We start from the raw sequence: 15,635 nt of genomic DNA, 5'->3' as shown, positions 1-15,635 counted from the left end.
AGCTGTCCACCACCTTCTTCACTCACTAGGCTTTTTTCTCTCTTTTTTCCCTCTTTTTTCCAAGGTTTTCTTGCTGCCTTTTCAGTCAGGCTGTTGGAACCTTCCTCCCATCATCATCTGTATCTACAGCCTCATCTGCATCTTGCCTCATTTAGCAGGAAGGTGTTTCTCCAGGCAGCACTGAGAGAACTAGCTAAGCACCTCACAGCACCCTCGGCCTCTTTCCCAGGAAGTGTGAAGGCTGTCTTCCCCCCTGACTGTGGCAGCTCAAAGCTGACCCTGAACAGGCACTGCAGACTACAGAAACATTGTTCCTGTAAGACTTGGTGTCCCTGAAGGGCTAGAGTGCTGCCTGCTGTGCCAGTGGTTGTCTGAGGGACGTGGTTGCTGGGCTGTTTTCACACAGACGTTAGCACGGGTCTGTGATCCATGTAACAAACACAGGTGAAACAAAATCCATGAGCCAGATCCTTGCTGGTGTAAATGGGCTTAGTTTGGCCAAGTCATTCTGGTTTACACTGGCTGAGGATCTGATCGTTTTCTTAACCCAACATTCCTCACAGCAGGTGGAAAGGCACCCTTTAAACTGGGTGCCACCCTATAGCACTAATTTTGAACAACTTTGTGCATACTTAGTGATCCTGGTCAGATACTTGGGGGGGAAGCTCAGTGACAGCTAGAGATACATGAGAGGCTAGCTTGTCTCAAGAGTGTTCTATCTGTCACTCAGCAGCTGTGTGCTTCAAGCCCATGCTTGTGAAGATATGTGTGAAAAGGAGCTGTCTTGTCCCTCCCTTGTGCATGTACATGCAGATGAGGACTCTGAATGTGTGGACTTGGAAGCTATTTTGGCATGTTCTGCCCTAACTGTATCTCAGATCTTTCTCCTGCTGCTGCCACTGCTTCTGCACCACCATGTGCCTTTTTTTTTTTTTCTCCTCCTATTTAAGCCTCCTTACTTCCAAAAAGCTCTGTTTTTCACCCGCTCCTCTCTGTGGGGGGAAGTAGCTCCTTTGGGAGCTTCGAGATGAGGCTGAGATCATGTGAGGCTGGACATTCCTCTCCTGCTTCTGCTGCAGCCGGCTCCCACTGCTGCTCCGTGTGCTGTAGAGTCTGGTGCTCACACCCTCAGCATTCCTTGGCAGCTCCTTCAGAGACCTGCTCAGCTGCTTGCCTTTGCTGTGGAACATCTCACGCTTGTAAGTACTGCTGCTTACGGGAGTGCAGCTCTTAGGCAATGGCTGTAAGGCATGATCTGTCCTCTCTGGTTCTGATGTGAAGTTAACAGGCCTAAGGAAGCAAATGTCTAAGCTGGACTCAGAAGAGGCTGGGGAGCAATTCTCAAAGAGAGTGAGGTTTTGGAAGGCATCATCTTCGTAGGGGCCTGGCAGGGTGAAAACCTCCCCAGGGTAGTCGAACTCTTCGTAGCTTGGCGCAAAGTTCCTCGCATCCTGCAGCAGCTCCACAGAGGTCCTGATGGCTCTCTCAGTGTTTCCCACTGCATCAGCTGGTGGTGCTTCATACTCCATTTCAGGGATGGATTGTAAGGGGGCTGTTAGAGCCTTGAGTTCCTGCTCTGTGAGCTGAGAGGATGCAAGGATGTTCTCTGGCCTCTCATGTTTTCTACTTTCCATTTCCCAGTCAGGGGGCTTTACAGCCTGGATGTTCTCCATCACGGTTGGCTGGGGTTTCTTCAGCTGAGGCATCAAATGCCTTAAAATAAGAAACAAAACAAAACAAAAAAACAGAAGGAAGCGGAATACTAAAGGATAAGCGAGATACAGCATGACAAGCCCTCTTCCCCCCTTGCTCCCCCAGCCCCATTCTCTTGCTTTTAACACCAATAGTTATTATCATATCTTGTAGAACAGTAACAGAGCTGCCACTAATAGAAATTGCCTGGGTGGATTAGCAGGAGCAAACCTACAGAGGTAGAACTGCTTATCCAGTAGCTTTGGCTGGCTTTTGTACTCTACACCATGAAATTAATGGAAACAGATGAGAAACCAACTGCTCCACCTCTTTCCTGTTCATCTGCATTTTTGATTTTTACTTTCCTTCTCTTTCTGTAATGCAGGGTCTGTGTCTTACTTTCCTGTGGTCTGACTGTGTTTTCAGGCAAACAATGTTCCTCTCTTGGGTAGGGTGACTCTGTCCCCAGAAGTGTGTCAGGAGTACTTGGAGGACTCCTACCTGCTGTGTGTTCCAGGTAAGTCAGCAGAGAGTACTGCATTGGATGAGATACTAGTTGCAGGGTGTGCATCTCCATGGCCCTTAACAAACACTAGTTAGGAAAGTCCCACTGCCATCTGGGGACATAATGAATGGATTGAGGGAACAGAAACATTGTGATGTTCAAGATGTGCAGAGCTCTGCATCTGGGGCAAGATAACCCCACGCATCAGACCAGGCTGGGAGATTTGGGTTGAGCAGCATCCCTGGTATGAACTTGGGGTTATAGCCAATGCCAGGCTAAAGATGAGCTGACAGCATGTTCTCATGTCAGACAAGGCAAACCCTGACCTGAGCTGTATTAGGAGCTACATGGCCAGCTGAGCCTGGGGAGTTTTTTTCCCCCTTCAGTGCTGATGAGACCCCCACCTGGCCCCATGCTGGGCCCTCAGATCAGGATGAATGTGGGAAAACTGGGGAGGTGCTAGCTGAGACTACCAAGATGGGGGCCTGGAGCATTGCATCTGTGAGGGGAGGGAGATTGGCTTGGGTAGTTTGGTGAGAAGGAGGCTAGGGATGGGTGTAATAACACTGCCACTTGAGGGGGACTCAGAATGATGAAGCCAAACTCTTCTTGTTTAGTGTCAAATGATGTAAGGAAGCACAACAGCCACAAATTGCTGACATAAGAAAAAAGGCAAGTCTAGCATGCTTCTCTGATAATCATCTCAGTAGGCTAAAAATGGCCAAAGATTGCTGGGTGCTACCAGTAGCCTCATCTTTCTTGAATTAGTCTTGTGTCTTTTTGAACCCATTTTACTTGCATCTTGTGATAGTGAGTCCCGTCATTCAATAATGTGCTATGTGGAAAAGTACTTTTTTTGCTAGTCTGAGACTTTGATCGTGTTTCCTAGCTCTTGTAATGTTGACAGTGAATAATGTGGAGTTACTATGCACACCACTGCCAGGCCTACACAAATACACGTGCTCCCTGGTATACTGTTAAGACAGCTAGCAAGAACATTGACAGCCCTGGGTAGAGCTCTGAAATGTTTCCTACTTGTAAGCCGTGTGGTAGTGGATAGCAGGAAGGAGCCAGCCCTTCATCTCTACGTATACACAGGGAGTAGTCTTGGAAATGACAGTCTGTAACTGCCTAGTGTTGCTAGCAAAGTATGGGTGAGGAGAGAGTTTTCAGCCTACTTTGAAAGCCTTCTACTGGGACAATAGGCTTACGGGGTTGTCGTGCCAGAGGAAGGTGCTGGTGGGAACGACTGTATTGTCTCTTCGGAGTGGATCCCGCCATCCCGGATAGACGTTGCACTGGGTGTTGGAGAAACCTCTTGGCTCGTACACTGGGAGGTGAGACCTTTGTACAGCTTCACCAGGGATGACCTGAGGGAGGAGAAATCCATCGTCGTGCTAAGAAATAAGGCAGGGAATGAGCACGAGCATGTAGAATCACAGAAAACAGAGCTGGGAGAGACCTTAATATCCCCGTTCACCTCTTCCCACCCCAAGGAAAGACCTGTTCCACCTAATCTGTCCCAGTCAGCAGGGCATCCTGCTTTCTGTCCTGTTGTTAATGTTTCTCCTGATAGCAGTCCCTCCCCAGCAGTCTGCTCCAGCCCTTTACCGCCCTCCATATTTGGAAGCTTCCCTTGAAGCTTGATCTTGTTCTACTCCCCCAATGAATCATCACAAGGAGCAAAGGCAACCAGATTTTGATTTTAGCAAAAAGTCTTGATTTCAAGGAACTCTTCTGAACCACAACTTGAGAATCTATATTCAGAGACATTTCTATCACAGTTCATCTCAAACAGGTTTTGGGAGGCTTTTATTTCTTCCACCCCACTCCAGTAAAATAAGATAACACTATTCTTTCTCAATCTTAGCCGATGAGGGCTTCTTGGTGCTCACCAGGGCCCTGAGCTGCCAAAGCAACTAAGTCCCCGTGTGTTCTCCCACTGGGGAGAACTTTACCATCAGTTTAAGGAATCAAATATTCCCATGAAACACGTGGCTGCTGTGTTTAGAAGGATTAAACTGATTTTCCTTTCACTCTCAGTTAGACAGAAGGGCCAACCCCCAAATCTGACCTCAGTTTGGAGGACAAATGCCAATAGTGAGTGTTCTCCAGCATTCATATGCAAAGGGCTTTATTTTATTTCAACAGAACAATGTGCCTGTTGATCTTGTCTGGATCCTAAACACCCTGCTGCCGGGCTTCCCCCACACCTCCCTTTCCCTGGTGATAGAGAGGGTGAGCTGATGTTGAGCTTACTTCTTCAGCTTTTTCCTCTTCTGTATAAGCAGGTCTTCATTGCATTGGAAGAGGAGGCTATAGTGTGAGATGAAAACACGGAGGCGCTGCACACACACCAGCAGCAGGTAATAGTCAGGATGCTCTTGTTCCGTGAACTTCAAGACATTCTGGGGCACAGAGGAGAGCAGACTGTTTGGAGGGTGTCCTAACCCTTTCTGGGAAGAAGGTGCTATTGGGACCATGGATTAGTGCTATGGAGTGCCCATGGCACTGCCCTGTGGGAGCATGGTGGGAGATCTTCTGGGCAGAACCAGTTACTGAGGGACTTGGATGCTGCCTACCTCCTACGAGTACAGTGCAAATACACAAGTATCCACTGTAAATATAATCATGGGGATGTGTGGGTGATGAACTAGCTGAGTTTAGCATTGAATAAACAAACCAATCTCTTGTTTTTACAGGGCTTGCTTTGTGTCATTTGCCTTGGCTGAAATGTTTCAGAACAATTCAGATAACCCTTCTGGGAACCAGAACTCTTTTTATCAGCAAGCTCTGTATAGGAAAGGTTGTTGGATTGTCGGAACCTCTAGTCCTCTCAGTCTCTCAGCTAACAGGCATGTGGACCACCTAGCAAAGAGGCCAGCTCTGTTACAGGGGTTAGGTCAGAGCTCACAGTAGATGAGCTCTGTAGTGCCCCATCTCCGGCCTCCTGTTCTCCCAGAGGAGCAGGCAGCAGAGCTTTCGGCTTCCCAGGGGACAAAAATTGGTTCTGTCAGGCCAAATGGAGAAAGTGGCAAATAGAAGCAAGCTTCAGCTGAAAATGATGAAAATTAAGATATTCTCAGCTGGCTTTCCCTTTCAAAAGTTTTTTTTCAGAGAGCCCACTGGGTTAGCCAGAAGCCCTGTACCTGTACAGGCCTGAATACCAGTTCTGAGTTAAGTCACATGTGATGAGAGTTCAGCAAGACAGTTTCCATCCTAGGGCCCTACCTGTAGATGAATAAGGTACTCAGGGATTCGCTGGACTATATGGAAGAACAGAATGTAGAGATCAGACTTGATTTCTTCTTCTACCTGAAATAGAGAAAGCAACTTCAGAGTCTCTCCCATCCATAAAACATGTCTGCTTCCAAATGGTTCTGGGGTTTAATGAGTAGTTATGCTGTAAGTAGTTATAACAGTTCACAGGAGGACACCAGTCAAGTGGCAGTTGTGCGTGACAGTATACCAGTCTTCATCTGCTTCTGGAAGGGATATTTGCAACTCCTTCCACTAGCAATACTAGTCCTAAAGATGAAATTCCTTAGGTTGGGGATTATCTATGAGGGACACTCAGACTAATTAAGTAGGGGTGTATGTTTAAAGTGCACTAGTTAAGTTTCATTGAAATCCCAGACAGACACTGTTGTTCAGACTGAAGTTCTTAGTTTAGGCCCAAATGAATTGAACAAAATACAATTGACTTCTACATTAAGATGTCTTGGAAGCGAGCTAGTGTGGTTAGTTACTGCACTTTAAAACTACCTTTATATTTAACTTTCCTAGTTTAAACCAAGAATCAAGAGTGTGAGACCAAATACCTGAACAGTAGAGACTGTTTTCTGTCTAAAGCACTTAAAGCTTCACTCTTGATCTCCCTGTTTGGATGAGCCCGCCATTTTCCCGGCGATACCACTTGCCTGGGACAGGTCTGGATAGTGTACGCATAGGCAAGCTTTCTCAGAGGTTTGATACAAGACATTGTTTCATGTCACAGCAGAAATATAGCTTTGGTTACACACAGTGGATGAACACATTAAAGCTGCCTTTTGTAGGTTCATGTCAGCCATGGCAACATTCAGGAAACTGGCATTTGGTAACAGAACAAGATGATTGTCAGAAGAGTCCTATCATGGGCAGGGATAACAGGAGGAGATCCAGGCTTGCATGTTGCCATTATGTATCTGTGAAGCGGGCAGGAAGTTTACCTCCTTCAGGATCACCACGTGGATCAGAGAGATGCATTCTGGCAGGTCCCTCAGGTAAGCAACATAGTAGTCCAGAAAATTATTCTTACAAAAGGAAAAAAGAAAAGAAGAAGAAAGAAACTTGAGAGATTTTTGGTCATAGAACAAGCCAGAACAAGAAACTGTTGATTCCCCACTATCACTCCTGGGAGCTCAGCAGTGCAGCAGGGCTGCAGCACTGTGTGAAACTTTTAGGTCTTAGGACTTCCCAAGAAAGGATGTTTAATCAAATGTGTTCAGCTGTTGAGCATAGTGTATAAAGTTTTATAGCTGTGCTGGGTGTGTGTGGCAGGGTTTTTGGTAGTTGGGGAGGGGGCTACAGCAGTGGCCCGTGTGAGAAGCTTCTCAAAGCTCCCCTGGCTCCAAGTCAGACCCTCCTCTGGCCAAGACCGAGCCAGTGACAGTGGCTGCACCTCTGTGATAACGTATTTGAAAAGGGGAACCTAAGGGGAGTGGGGGGACCTGTGAGGGGACATTAGGACAAGGACACCTATGTGAACACCGAGGTCAGTGGAAGGAAGGAGGAGGAAGGGGGAAAGGTGCTGGGGGGAGATGTGCTGGGGCAGAGACTCCCCTGAATCCCATGGTGAGATGGCAGGGCCACCCCCCTGCCACCCATGGAGGTCACTGGAGGAGCAGAGATCCACCTGTGGCCTGTGGAGGACCCTGGGGACTCTGTAGGAAGAAGCAGCCCCCGCTGTTGTAGTTCAGTGCTGGGAGAACTGCAACACGTCAGGGTGACCCATGCCAGAGCATCTCGGGAAGAATGTATCCTGTGGGGAGGACTCACGGTGGAGAGAGCTTGTGGAGGACTGTCTCCCGTAAGAGGGATGCCACGTGGAGCAGGGGAAGAATGCAGAAGAGTGCTTCTCCCCCTCCTTGGAGGAAGAAGCTGCGGACTGACTTCACCCCCCATCCCCCACCCCTGTGCCACTGGGGGAGGAAGTAGAAATATCAGGAACAAAGCTGGGCCTGGGAAGAAGGGAGGGGTGTGTGGGGGGGTGTTTTTAAGATGTGGTAGTGCTTCTCCCTGTCCCATTCTGTCTGTTAAATGTCATTGTTGGTAGTGTCTTGAATTAGTCAGGTTTTTTTTCTTCCCCTAATGAGCCTGTCTTTTTGCCTGTGACTATAATAGGTGAGCAATGCCTCCCAGTCCTTATCTCCCTGAGCCTTTTGATTCATATTTCTCCTTCCCAGGGCTGGGGAGGAAGGGGTGAGTGAACTGCTTCGTGGTGCTGAGTTGCCCTCTGGGCTCAAACCATGACAATAGCAGATGGGAGGGGTAGAGAGGCTGGGGAGGAAGAAGCTTTTCTTATTTAAGACTCTTAAAATTTATAAAGCATCAGATGAGTTTTTATACATCCTTCCAGGAGAGGTCCTACTGCTTGCCAAGGGTTGGGCAGACCTTCACCCTGAGAAGAAGGTGCTGTTTTACTTGGGGCTACAAACCATATAGGGTAAGGGGCCCACCAGCTTGTCCTAACTCTGAGCAAAGCATACTAGGGAAGGGGAGCATGAGAAACACGCTCTTTTCACACCCTCACTGTGAATACAGGCATCTAAGCTGTAAAGGCTCACGTGTGGCTCCTGCAACTAAGTCTAGGTCTCGTGCATTTATTATAAGGCTGTGCTATGTGGCTGCATGCTCCCAGGTGGGTCTGGCATGGGGGCTCCCTGACCAACCAAGTACTACAACAAAGGGGCAACCATGCACTGGGTCTCCACTCAAAGGAGGCTGGCTGAAAGGCCTTATGCTAGCCACAGCTCCACAGCACAACCCCTCTGCTGCAAGGTATCCTGGCCCACCTGTGGGCCATTAGCCCAACATCATGAATCATAGCAGAAGAGTCCAGAGAGGTCTGTAACATACCTCATCATTTGTTAACTTCAGGAAGATGTCTCCTAGGATCCCTTGTCGTGGCCAGCTCAGGACTCGCTCTTGTAGAGCGTGAAGTAAATCAACATGCTGCTGGACCAGGTACCTCAAAGAGTTGGGGAAGAAACTGAAGGGAGATGATATCAGACTGGTTACACAGAGCAGAAGCTCAGCCCTAACGTGTACTGCTGAAGTGTGCATTCATGGTGGTCAGCACAGGCTTGCTTTAAACACAGGTATTATTAACTACTTTTATTGGAGTCCTGGATGCACCAGGGGGCCCTGTTTTGGCTGCTATGTACATGCTGGTACCCTTTCCAGTAGGCTACTGTTACAGTGTTTCGCATGTTTTTTAGGCAGACTCCAGTGCATTGTGTAGCTGACCGGAATTTGCAGAACTAAAAAGCCCAAGGCAATGCTGCTGTGGCTAATGAAGCAGGACCATGGTCCTGAGCCATCCCATAGTGCTTGGAGGACAGCTCCCCAGCTTTGTATGTTGTCTCATTTGTCAGGCCCTTTAACAAGCCAACCCTTTGATGCAGAGCTGGTCAAAATGTGCTACTGCCTTTTGTCATTGCATACTGATTTCATTCAGAATCAGAATGAAGATGTCAAATATCAAAATATTTTGCCACATGAAAGGTCCCAGGAAAAAAAGAGTAAAAATAAAAACTCACTTTGGACTATCATGCTTCAGTTTGAACTGTGTGTGTCATGTACAGGCTTAAATGAGTTCACATCAACCCAGGTACCACATGTCCCACAGTGGACTTCTGTCAAATGACTCCTTGGATGTGGGACTCCTAGGGACAGCGGAAAGAGCCAAAAGAGAGAGAGCTAGCCAGGACTGGGCTCCCCAAATGTGCTTAGGGGCTGAAAGCTCCCAGGCCAAAGCTGAGTGAATGGGGAGAGCTGTAGGAGCTATCCCATCCTGGGAACTAAGCTGCCCTAGGGGCTGGCCTTTGCAAAGAGCTGGGTTGAACTGCTAGGCTGGATCAGTCCCCACTGGTCTTTTATCTGTGTGTAAATATATGTGTATGTCTGTGTATATTGATATCTGATGGGTTGCAGCCACTAGCCAGGGACTTATGCCCACAGCAGCTTCTAGAGCTGGAGCTGTGGATGGGGAGAAGCAGGCAGTGAATGCATAAAGCTCTCTTCCCACCCACACAGGAGGCATGCAAAAGAATAGGAGACTGATGGGACTCAGAGGGAGACTGAAATGAAGTAGTAGTGAAACAATTTGGGATGCAAGGTGGACGAGATGTAAGGACAGGCAGGAAGGTCTTTAATCACTGCAAAAACCTTCCAGTGCCTCCAATTTTCAACTAGAAATAAGCTCTAAGTGCTCAAAGATCTCTGTGTGGATGAAAGGAAAGTGGGAGAGAGGATGATGCAGAAAGAATATTGACTGAAGAAAACTCCCCAAAAGAGAGAGCACACTAAATCAAATACCTTCTCTCTTTGGTGCTCCTTTTCGCATCTGGCCCCTGCAATGTGGCCTTGATCTTCAGGATTAGGGAAAGGTTGATGACATATTTCCTTTCTGATTCCAACAGCTCCAAAGCGATGTTCTGCCTTTTGGCTTCCAGAAGATAATGGTTAAGTTTAAAAATAAGGAAATGCCGACCTCAAGGACAGCCTCATGTTAGACTGGTGATCTGACATTAAATCATGAAAGGAGAAACTGTCGAAAAGTGACATCAATATCTTGTCTTTGTATGTCTACTTTCCCCAAAATATAAAATTCTAGCCTAATGCTACAGCATGCCCCAGACTTAACAGGAGCCACAGCTTGCTAAGAAAGCTCCAAAGCAAATGTGTTTTCCCTATGAATACTATTTTTTTTCTAAGAATAACAAAACAAACAATCAAAAGCAAAACAACTCATACCAGGGATTCACATCCAGTTTCCTGCAGAATGAGAAGTATTTTTCACCTGCTTAAGCAACTACACTGTCACAATCCCATCAGTACTCTGAACTGGCCAGGTCTTGGAAAGGAGAATGGATGTCCTGGGTGCAGAGCAATTCTGTCAGTGGCACAGGCCAGCAAATATAAAAGCCAGAAGTCTTGGAGACTGAAGCCCTGAGACATTCTCCCCTTGCAGGAGAAACTGCCTCTGTGTCTCCCTCTGTAGAAGCTGATTACTGACCAGCTCACACCAGATGAGAATGAGCCTCTAGCCAGAGTTTTCCACTCTGTCCTTACCAGCCAAAGAGGGTTCGCATATAATGTTGTCTGCTGAGCTGTATCTGCTTTGGCCTATGTCTTTCCCTCTCTCCGGTTGCTCTTTGGAAATGTATTCATCTCCCCAGTCCTTGGTGTCCTTGGGCTGCTTCCACACTGTTGATGGCAGATGCACTTTCGACTGCCCCTCTGTTGTCAAGGAAGGCTTGAGACTATCATCTGTCTCTATGGTTGCTCCTGCAATGACAAACAGCTGCATGGATCTTGACATCAGTTGACTACATCAGCTAAAGCAGGCTGCCAACCTGTGTTATCATACATTTAAAGTACTGGAAGGAGAGTCTGAAGCATTCTCTGTGCTTCACAAGGGCCTTGTAGTGTTAATTTACAAACAGAAGTGCAGCTGGCGAGCACTTCTGCAGAACAAGGTTTGCACTCTTCCAGCATTTATTTTCAGGTCAAATAAGGTCCAAAATTAGACACACGTTAGAAAAGAAAAAATATATATTCCAAGTATGGTTGCACTTCAGGGTTTTGGGACACTTCAGGACTTGGTAATATGACACTTACTGGCAGGTATTATAGAAACAGAAAGCAGTATTATAAATTGGCCTTAAATGCCATTCTCAATGGATGTGAAGAGTTGTAGCTCTTAAAATTTTTGTTAGTGTAATGTGATTATACAGTAGCAGCAGGATTGATAGTCTGAGGCTATTAAATCACAGCTAAGGTAGGGGAGGGTGCAAGTGTATTAGAGCTATTGGGCTGGAATGGCTTTAATGTGAATAATTTGAATTTGTCTTGCTATGAACCATTTTCTGTAGCTTTTATTCTCTCTTTTTTTTCAAGTGTATTCAAGGAAAAGAGCCATCCAGAATAGTGAGTGCTTCTAGAGAACAGTGCAAACATCTAATGGCTATTCTCATGTGTCCTTTTGCTGGACAGGATCCTTAATGTCCCCTTACTATACCATTCTTTTACTTCTGACCAACTTTATTTTTGCCAGAAAAACTCCTGTGTTAATATTCAGACATGTCCACAAGGAATCTGGAAGCTGGTGGGCAAATAAACAGCTCACCAGTTCTACTGGTGTGTAGTCACTGCAAAGACCATCTCTTCCCAAGTTGCAAAACGGTGCTCTCATTTTTTGCCGCATCAGTAAATCTCAATTCTTCCTTTCTGCAAAGGCACTTAGACCCTGCAAAAGCAGCAGCAGAAAAGCTTTTCCTGCCAAATATCAATCCTTTGCATTGTCTGTCAGGTATTTGGCACTTCAGGGATGCAGGTTTGACCTTGTATCTCAACTACAAGTATGAAAATGGAGGTACACGCAAAGTGAAAGACATTCATTTGAAATGCGTGCCCTGAAAGCATTTCTTCAGTGCAGTAAAGCAACCGCTCTGAATCATTGTCCTACTGTTTTTTGACAGTTCAGTATTTTCCTACCTGGACCTGCTATGACTTTCATATTTCCTTCTCCCATTGGCATGATCCTGGTGTCAGACACTGTTGAAGAAAAAATGGAAACTTTACAAGAGAAGAGAGCTGAAGAGCAGGCTTCCTCCTGCCAAGCCTAGTCAGTATGGTTAGATCCTCCAGTCTTTCACATTTTTGCTATGGGAATGTCCCATTAGATCCTCCACTGAGGATCTTTACTGTTTTGGCTCTTGTGGTCTTTGTTTCAGTAGCACCTGCAGGCAGGCTAATGTGGGGGTCCCTGTTGTGTTTGGTGCTGTATGACTGCAGAGGAACATTAGCAGTCTTGGCTTGTCCTTGCTCAGTAGTTGCACGTTGGGTTGAAAGCACCCAGCAAGCAGAACAAGAGGATGGAGGCCTGACAGACACATGGCTGCCATTTTGGGAGGAAAGGAGCTTATTGAAGAGTGAAGGAGTAAGATGACTGGAAAGAAAGGGGCAGTGGGAGAAGTAGGTGAGAGAGGTGGATGTGCAAGAGGGACATGAGGGAGGAGAGGGCTAACATACCACCTCAGAGTAGGGCAGAGGGCAGGGCATGACTGACCAGATTCTGAGCAGAACAGAGTAGAAAATAGCACACGATTTTCATCCAATCTCTGCGTTTGTTGACATTTTAAATGTATATGTTTTTAGTGTCTTCCTATCTGAACAGCAAGTGAATGATAGACCATTTTTGACCCCCAAAGTCAATTATACAAAAAATGGCTCTGGTCCATCATCTTTTCTTTGATTCCAGCCTTCCCAAATGTTTGGCAATTGACAGTGATTTCCTGGTCAAGGTGTATCCCTAACACCATGGGTTAGCAGCTTCTGCAGCTAACAAGGGGCAGTGATTCTCCTAGCAGTGTGTATATGCAAGGAGCAGTGACACCAGTAGCCTCGTATGTATATGTACCGCTCCCATGTCCCCTTGTCAAATCAACCACTGGTATGGCCCCTTAATGTCACCAGGTGTTGTCTGTCAGCCCAATCCCTGTGATCTTCCTTCCTGTGCTCTGCTCCCTTAAACAGAAACAAATCATAGAATCATAGAATGGTTTGGGTTGGAAGGGACCTTAAAGATCATCTGGTTCCAGTCACCCTGCTCATCAGCAGGGACACCTTCCACTAGATCCAACCTGGCCTTAAACACTTCCAGGGAGGGTCCATCTACAACTTCTCTGGGCAACCCGTTCCAGCACCTCACCACCATTGCAGTAAAGAATTTCTTCCTTATATCTAATCTAAATCTGTTACCCCTCATCTTATCCCTACACTCCCTGATAAAGAGTCCCTCCCCAGCTTTCCTGTAGCCCCCTTTAAGTACTGGAAGGCTGTTACAAGGTCTCCCCGGAGCCTTCTCTTCTCCAGGCTGAACACCCCCAACTCTCTCAGCCTGTCCTCATAAGGGAGGTGCTCCAGCCCCCTGTTCATCTTCGTGGCCTCCTCTGGACCTGCTCAAGCAGGTCCACGTCCTTCTGATGTTGGGGGCCTCAGAGCTGGACACAGGACTGCAGGTGGGGTCTCACGAGAGCAGAGTAAAGGGCTTGTAGTATTTTTATCAGGGCTCCTACTTGGTTCTGTGTCTGTGCCACTAGCATTGCAGGGAAGAAGATCCAGCCTGCTTCCCTTTCATTGGAAGAGGCAAGCAACAGCTTTTGGGATAGTGTTCACAGAGCAGCATCTCCTGAATCCAGGCCAGCACCAAGGTTGCTATCCTGAGACACTGTGCTGAGGTGTGTGCACAGACCCAGGAGCAGTGCTGCTCAGGGGAGCACCTCTGTTCTCTTTTTGTGCTGCTGGCACCTGAGGAAAACTTGGTGTCCTCTTAGCCTGGTGACCTTCTGGATTTTTTTCCTGAGGAAGGCACTGCACTTGCCTACTCTATTTCCTACCTTTTTCATAAGTAACGTTGTGTAAAAGACTTGTAAAATCTTCATTGATCAGCACAGGTTCTGGGAGGTTAATGGATCGAAATGGGCTGCCCTGGAGAGGTGTAGGCACTGTCTGTGACCCATGATCATCCTTCTGTGCTCTTCTGTACAAATACAAAGAATGAGACAGTTGGAAAGTATGAATGCTACAGGTGAAGCTCCTACACTACAATTGTGGCAGACACCAATATAAGTACAAGCACAGAGTCAAATTAGGACAACTCCAGCAGAGACCAGGAAAGGAGTTGGCTTTGATGGAGTTGACTTTGATTGCAGTTCATGAAGTGTTCTGGAAGTAACTTCCACTGGCTATAGGGGAAGGTTATTTCAGAACTGTTCTTTTGCAGAGCATATTTCATCTAATTAAATGGCTTAATTAGCTAAGGAACTAGCCTAGATTTGCAAAGTGTTTGCATCAAGGCAGCTGTACACTCATCATCAAAACTCTGTTTTCAGAAGGAGGCCAATCAGGACCAAGGTGGACAAGCCGTCTGCTTCATCACAGCAACAGTGTGGCCCAGCAGTGTGCAAACATGCTCCTGCATGACCCTGCTTGGAGAAAAAAAGACTGGTGATAGCAAGGCAGAGCATGACTGCATCATCAGGAGTCTGCCGAGTCCTGCATGGTTGGAAGGGGAAACTGCAGTGCTATTGTCTGGACGGGGGTGGCTTAGCAATAGCTTGTAATGGTGAAGGCTCCTGACTTTCAAAAGTATTCCTGCCCCAACATGTCTCTAGCAGGTCTGTGTGTTTCACCAGGCCCTCATTTCCCTGAGAGCTGCTGGGGCTATTTTGCTGTTAGAATCCCAGTGAGGTGTTGCTGTTTTTCTGCTGTGTTTGCTCTGTGGGGTATGTGTCTAAAAGCCTGGGGTGAACCGAAGGCTAAAGCTTCCAGTAATAATCAGGGTTGATACACATGTCCAGCTAGGAAAAAATTAAGAAATTAAGCTATAAGGAAATGAACGAAATGGACACCACTTCTAATTAGCACTTCCAGAGCCCTGGAGTTTGGGCCCTTACTTAGCTTTCACTTTCCGCGATTCCCGCCGCTTCTCTTGCTGCAGCTGCTCAATTTTCTGTTGCATTTCCTCCTGCTTGGCACTGATTTCTTCAATCATTGACTTTGCATCGCTGAGCTCCTCCTGAGAAACAGGAAAAAGCACAGCATTCCCAGGGTGCCCATCAGCCTTACATAGCATAGCTTTGAATGCTGGCTGGCGCGCACTAGAGATGCTTCAGGGTGCTGCTGAGAGTGGCTCTGTGATTAGACACCCTTCCTTTGCAAGTCCAGTGTGTGTAACACATGCCATGAAAGCATGGCAATCCTTAATTCAACTACAGGCAACCCAGCCAAGCCAGTGTGATGTCACATGGTTAAGGCACTGATGGGAGATGGAGACTGGGAGAACTTTAATGGCATTTGGAGGTAGGCCTGAGGAAGCAAGTTTCCTTCTGCAGTTCTCTAGCAAGTGTATTAACATGTCGCACTTGGTTCACATCCCAGTGCGATCACTCACATGTATAAGCTTTTGCCAGTCAGGCCTTGGAGCTGCCTTTTTAGCCTGGTTTCCTAAGGAAATGAGGCCGTCCATAACCTCCCTGTCATTACATCCTCCCTCAGGCAGTTTCAAACAAGCCTTGCTAGGATGTAGAGCTCTCTGATGCATGAAGTTCCTGCAGGTTTCATCAATGTGAGCAGCAGGATGGAGGAGACGCAAGAGTTTCTTGGAAATCGA

The 15,635-nt window shown here is 47.0% G+C and overlaps 1 protein-coding gene and 2 long non-coding RNA genes across 6 annotated transcripts in view; 2 read left to right on the top strand and 1 right to left on the bottom strand.

Annotated features, from left to right (window-relative positions):
• Positions 1 to 15,635, bottom strand: part of ARHGEF33 (Rho guanine nucleotide exchange factor 33) — a 35,927-nt gene that overhangs the window by 3,570 nt on the left and 16,722 nt on the right. For 3 of the 4 annotated variants that reach the window (XM_074817409.1, XM_074817408.1, XM_074817410.1), the window contains 11 exons: positions 14,920 to 15,041; positions 13,861 to 14,003; positions 11,957 to 12,016; positions 10,532 to 10,747; positions 9,776 to 9,905; positions 8,315 to 8,447; positions 6,406 to 6,489; positions 5,429 to 5,512; positions 4,457 to 4,605; positions 3,409 to 3,567; positions 960 to 1,713 (listed from right to left, as the gene is read on the bottom strand). In XM_074817409.1, coding sequence (XP_074673510.1) covers positions 960 to 1,713; positions 3,409 to 3,567; positions 4,457 to 4,605; positions 5,429 to 5,512; positions 6,406 to 6,489; positions 8,315 to 8,447; positions 9,776 to 9,905; positions 10,532 to 10,747; positions 11,957 to 12,016; positions 13,861 to 14,003; positions 14,920 to 15,041 — 2,034 coding nt within the window. The remainder of the gene's footprint in view (positions 1 to 959; positions 1,714 to 3,408; positions 3,568 to 4,456; positions 4,606 to 5,428; positions 5,513 to 6,405; positions 6,490 to 8,314; positions 8,448 to 9,775; positions 9,906 to 10,531; positions 10,748 to 11,956; positions 12,017 to 13,860; positions 14,004 to 14,919; positions 15,042 to 15,635) is intronic. The other variant, XM_074817411.1, reaches the window with a different exon arrangement.
• Positions 1,114 to 5,418, top strand: LOC141920531 (uncharacterized). The gene is made up of 4 exons (XR_012622370.1): positions 1,114 to 1,199; positions 2,119 to 2,209; positions 4,489 to 4,563; positions 4,900 to 5,418. It is a non-coding gene; the product is annotated as an uncharacterized LOC141920531 (long non-coding RNA).
• On the top strand, positions 6,376 to 14,906 carry LOC141920532 (uncharacterized). Its single transcript, XR_012622371.1, has 3 exons — positions 6,376 to 6,459; positions 8,336 to 8,422; positions 14,356 to 14,906. It is a non-coding gene; the product is annotated as an uncharacterized LOC141920532 (long non-coding RNA).

The sequence above is a fragment of the Strix aluco genome, chromosome 3 (assembly GCF_031877795.1).
Source record: "Strix aluco isolate bStrAlu1 chromosome 3, bStrAlu1.hap1, whole genome shotgun sequence".
Lineage (NCBI taxonomy): Eukaryota > Metazoa > Chordata > Aves > Strigiformes > Strigidae > Strix > Strix aluco.
This window is presented reverse-complemented; position numbering and strand designations above follow the sequence as displayed.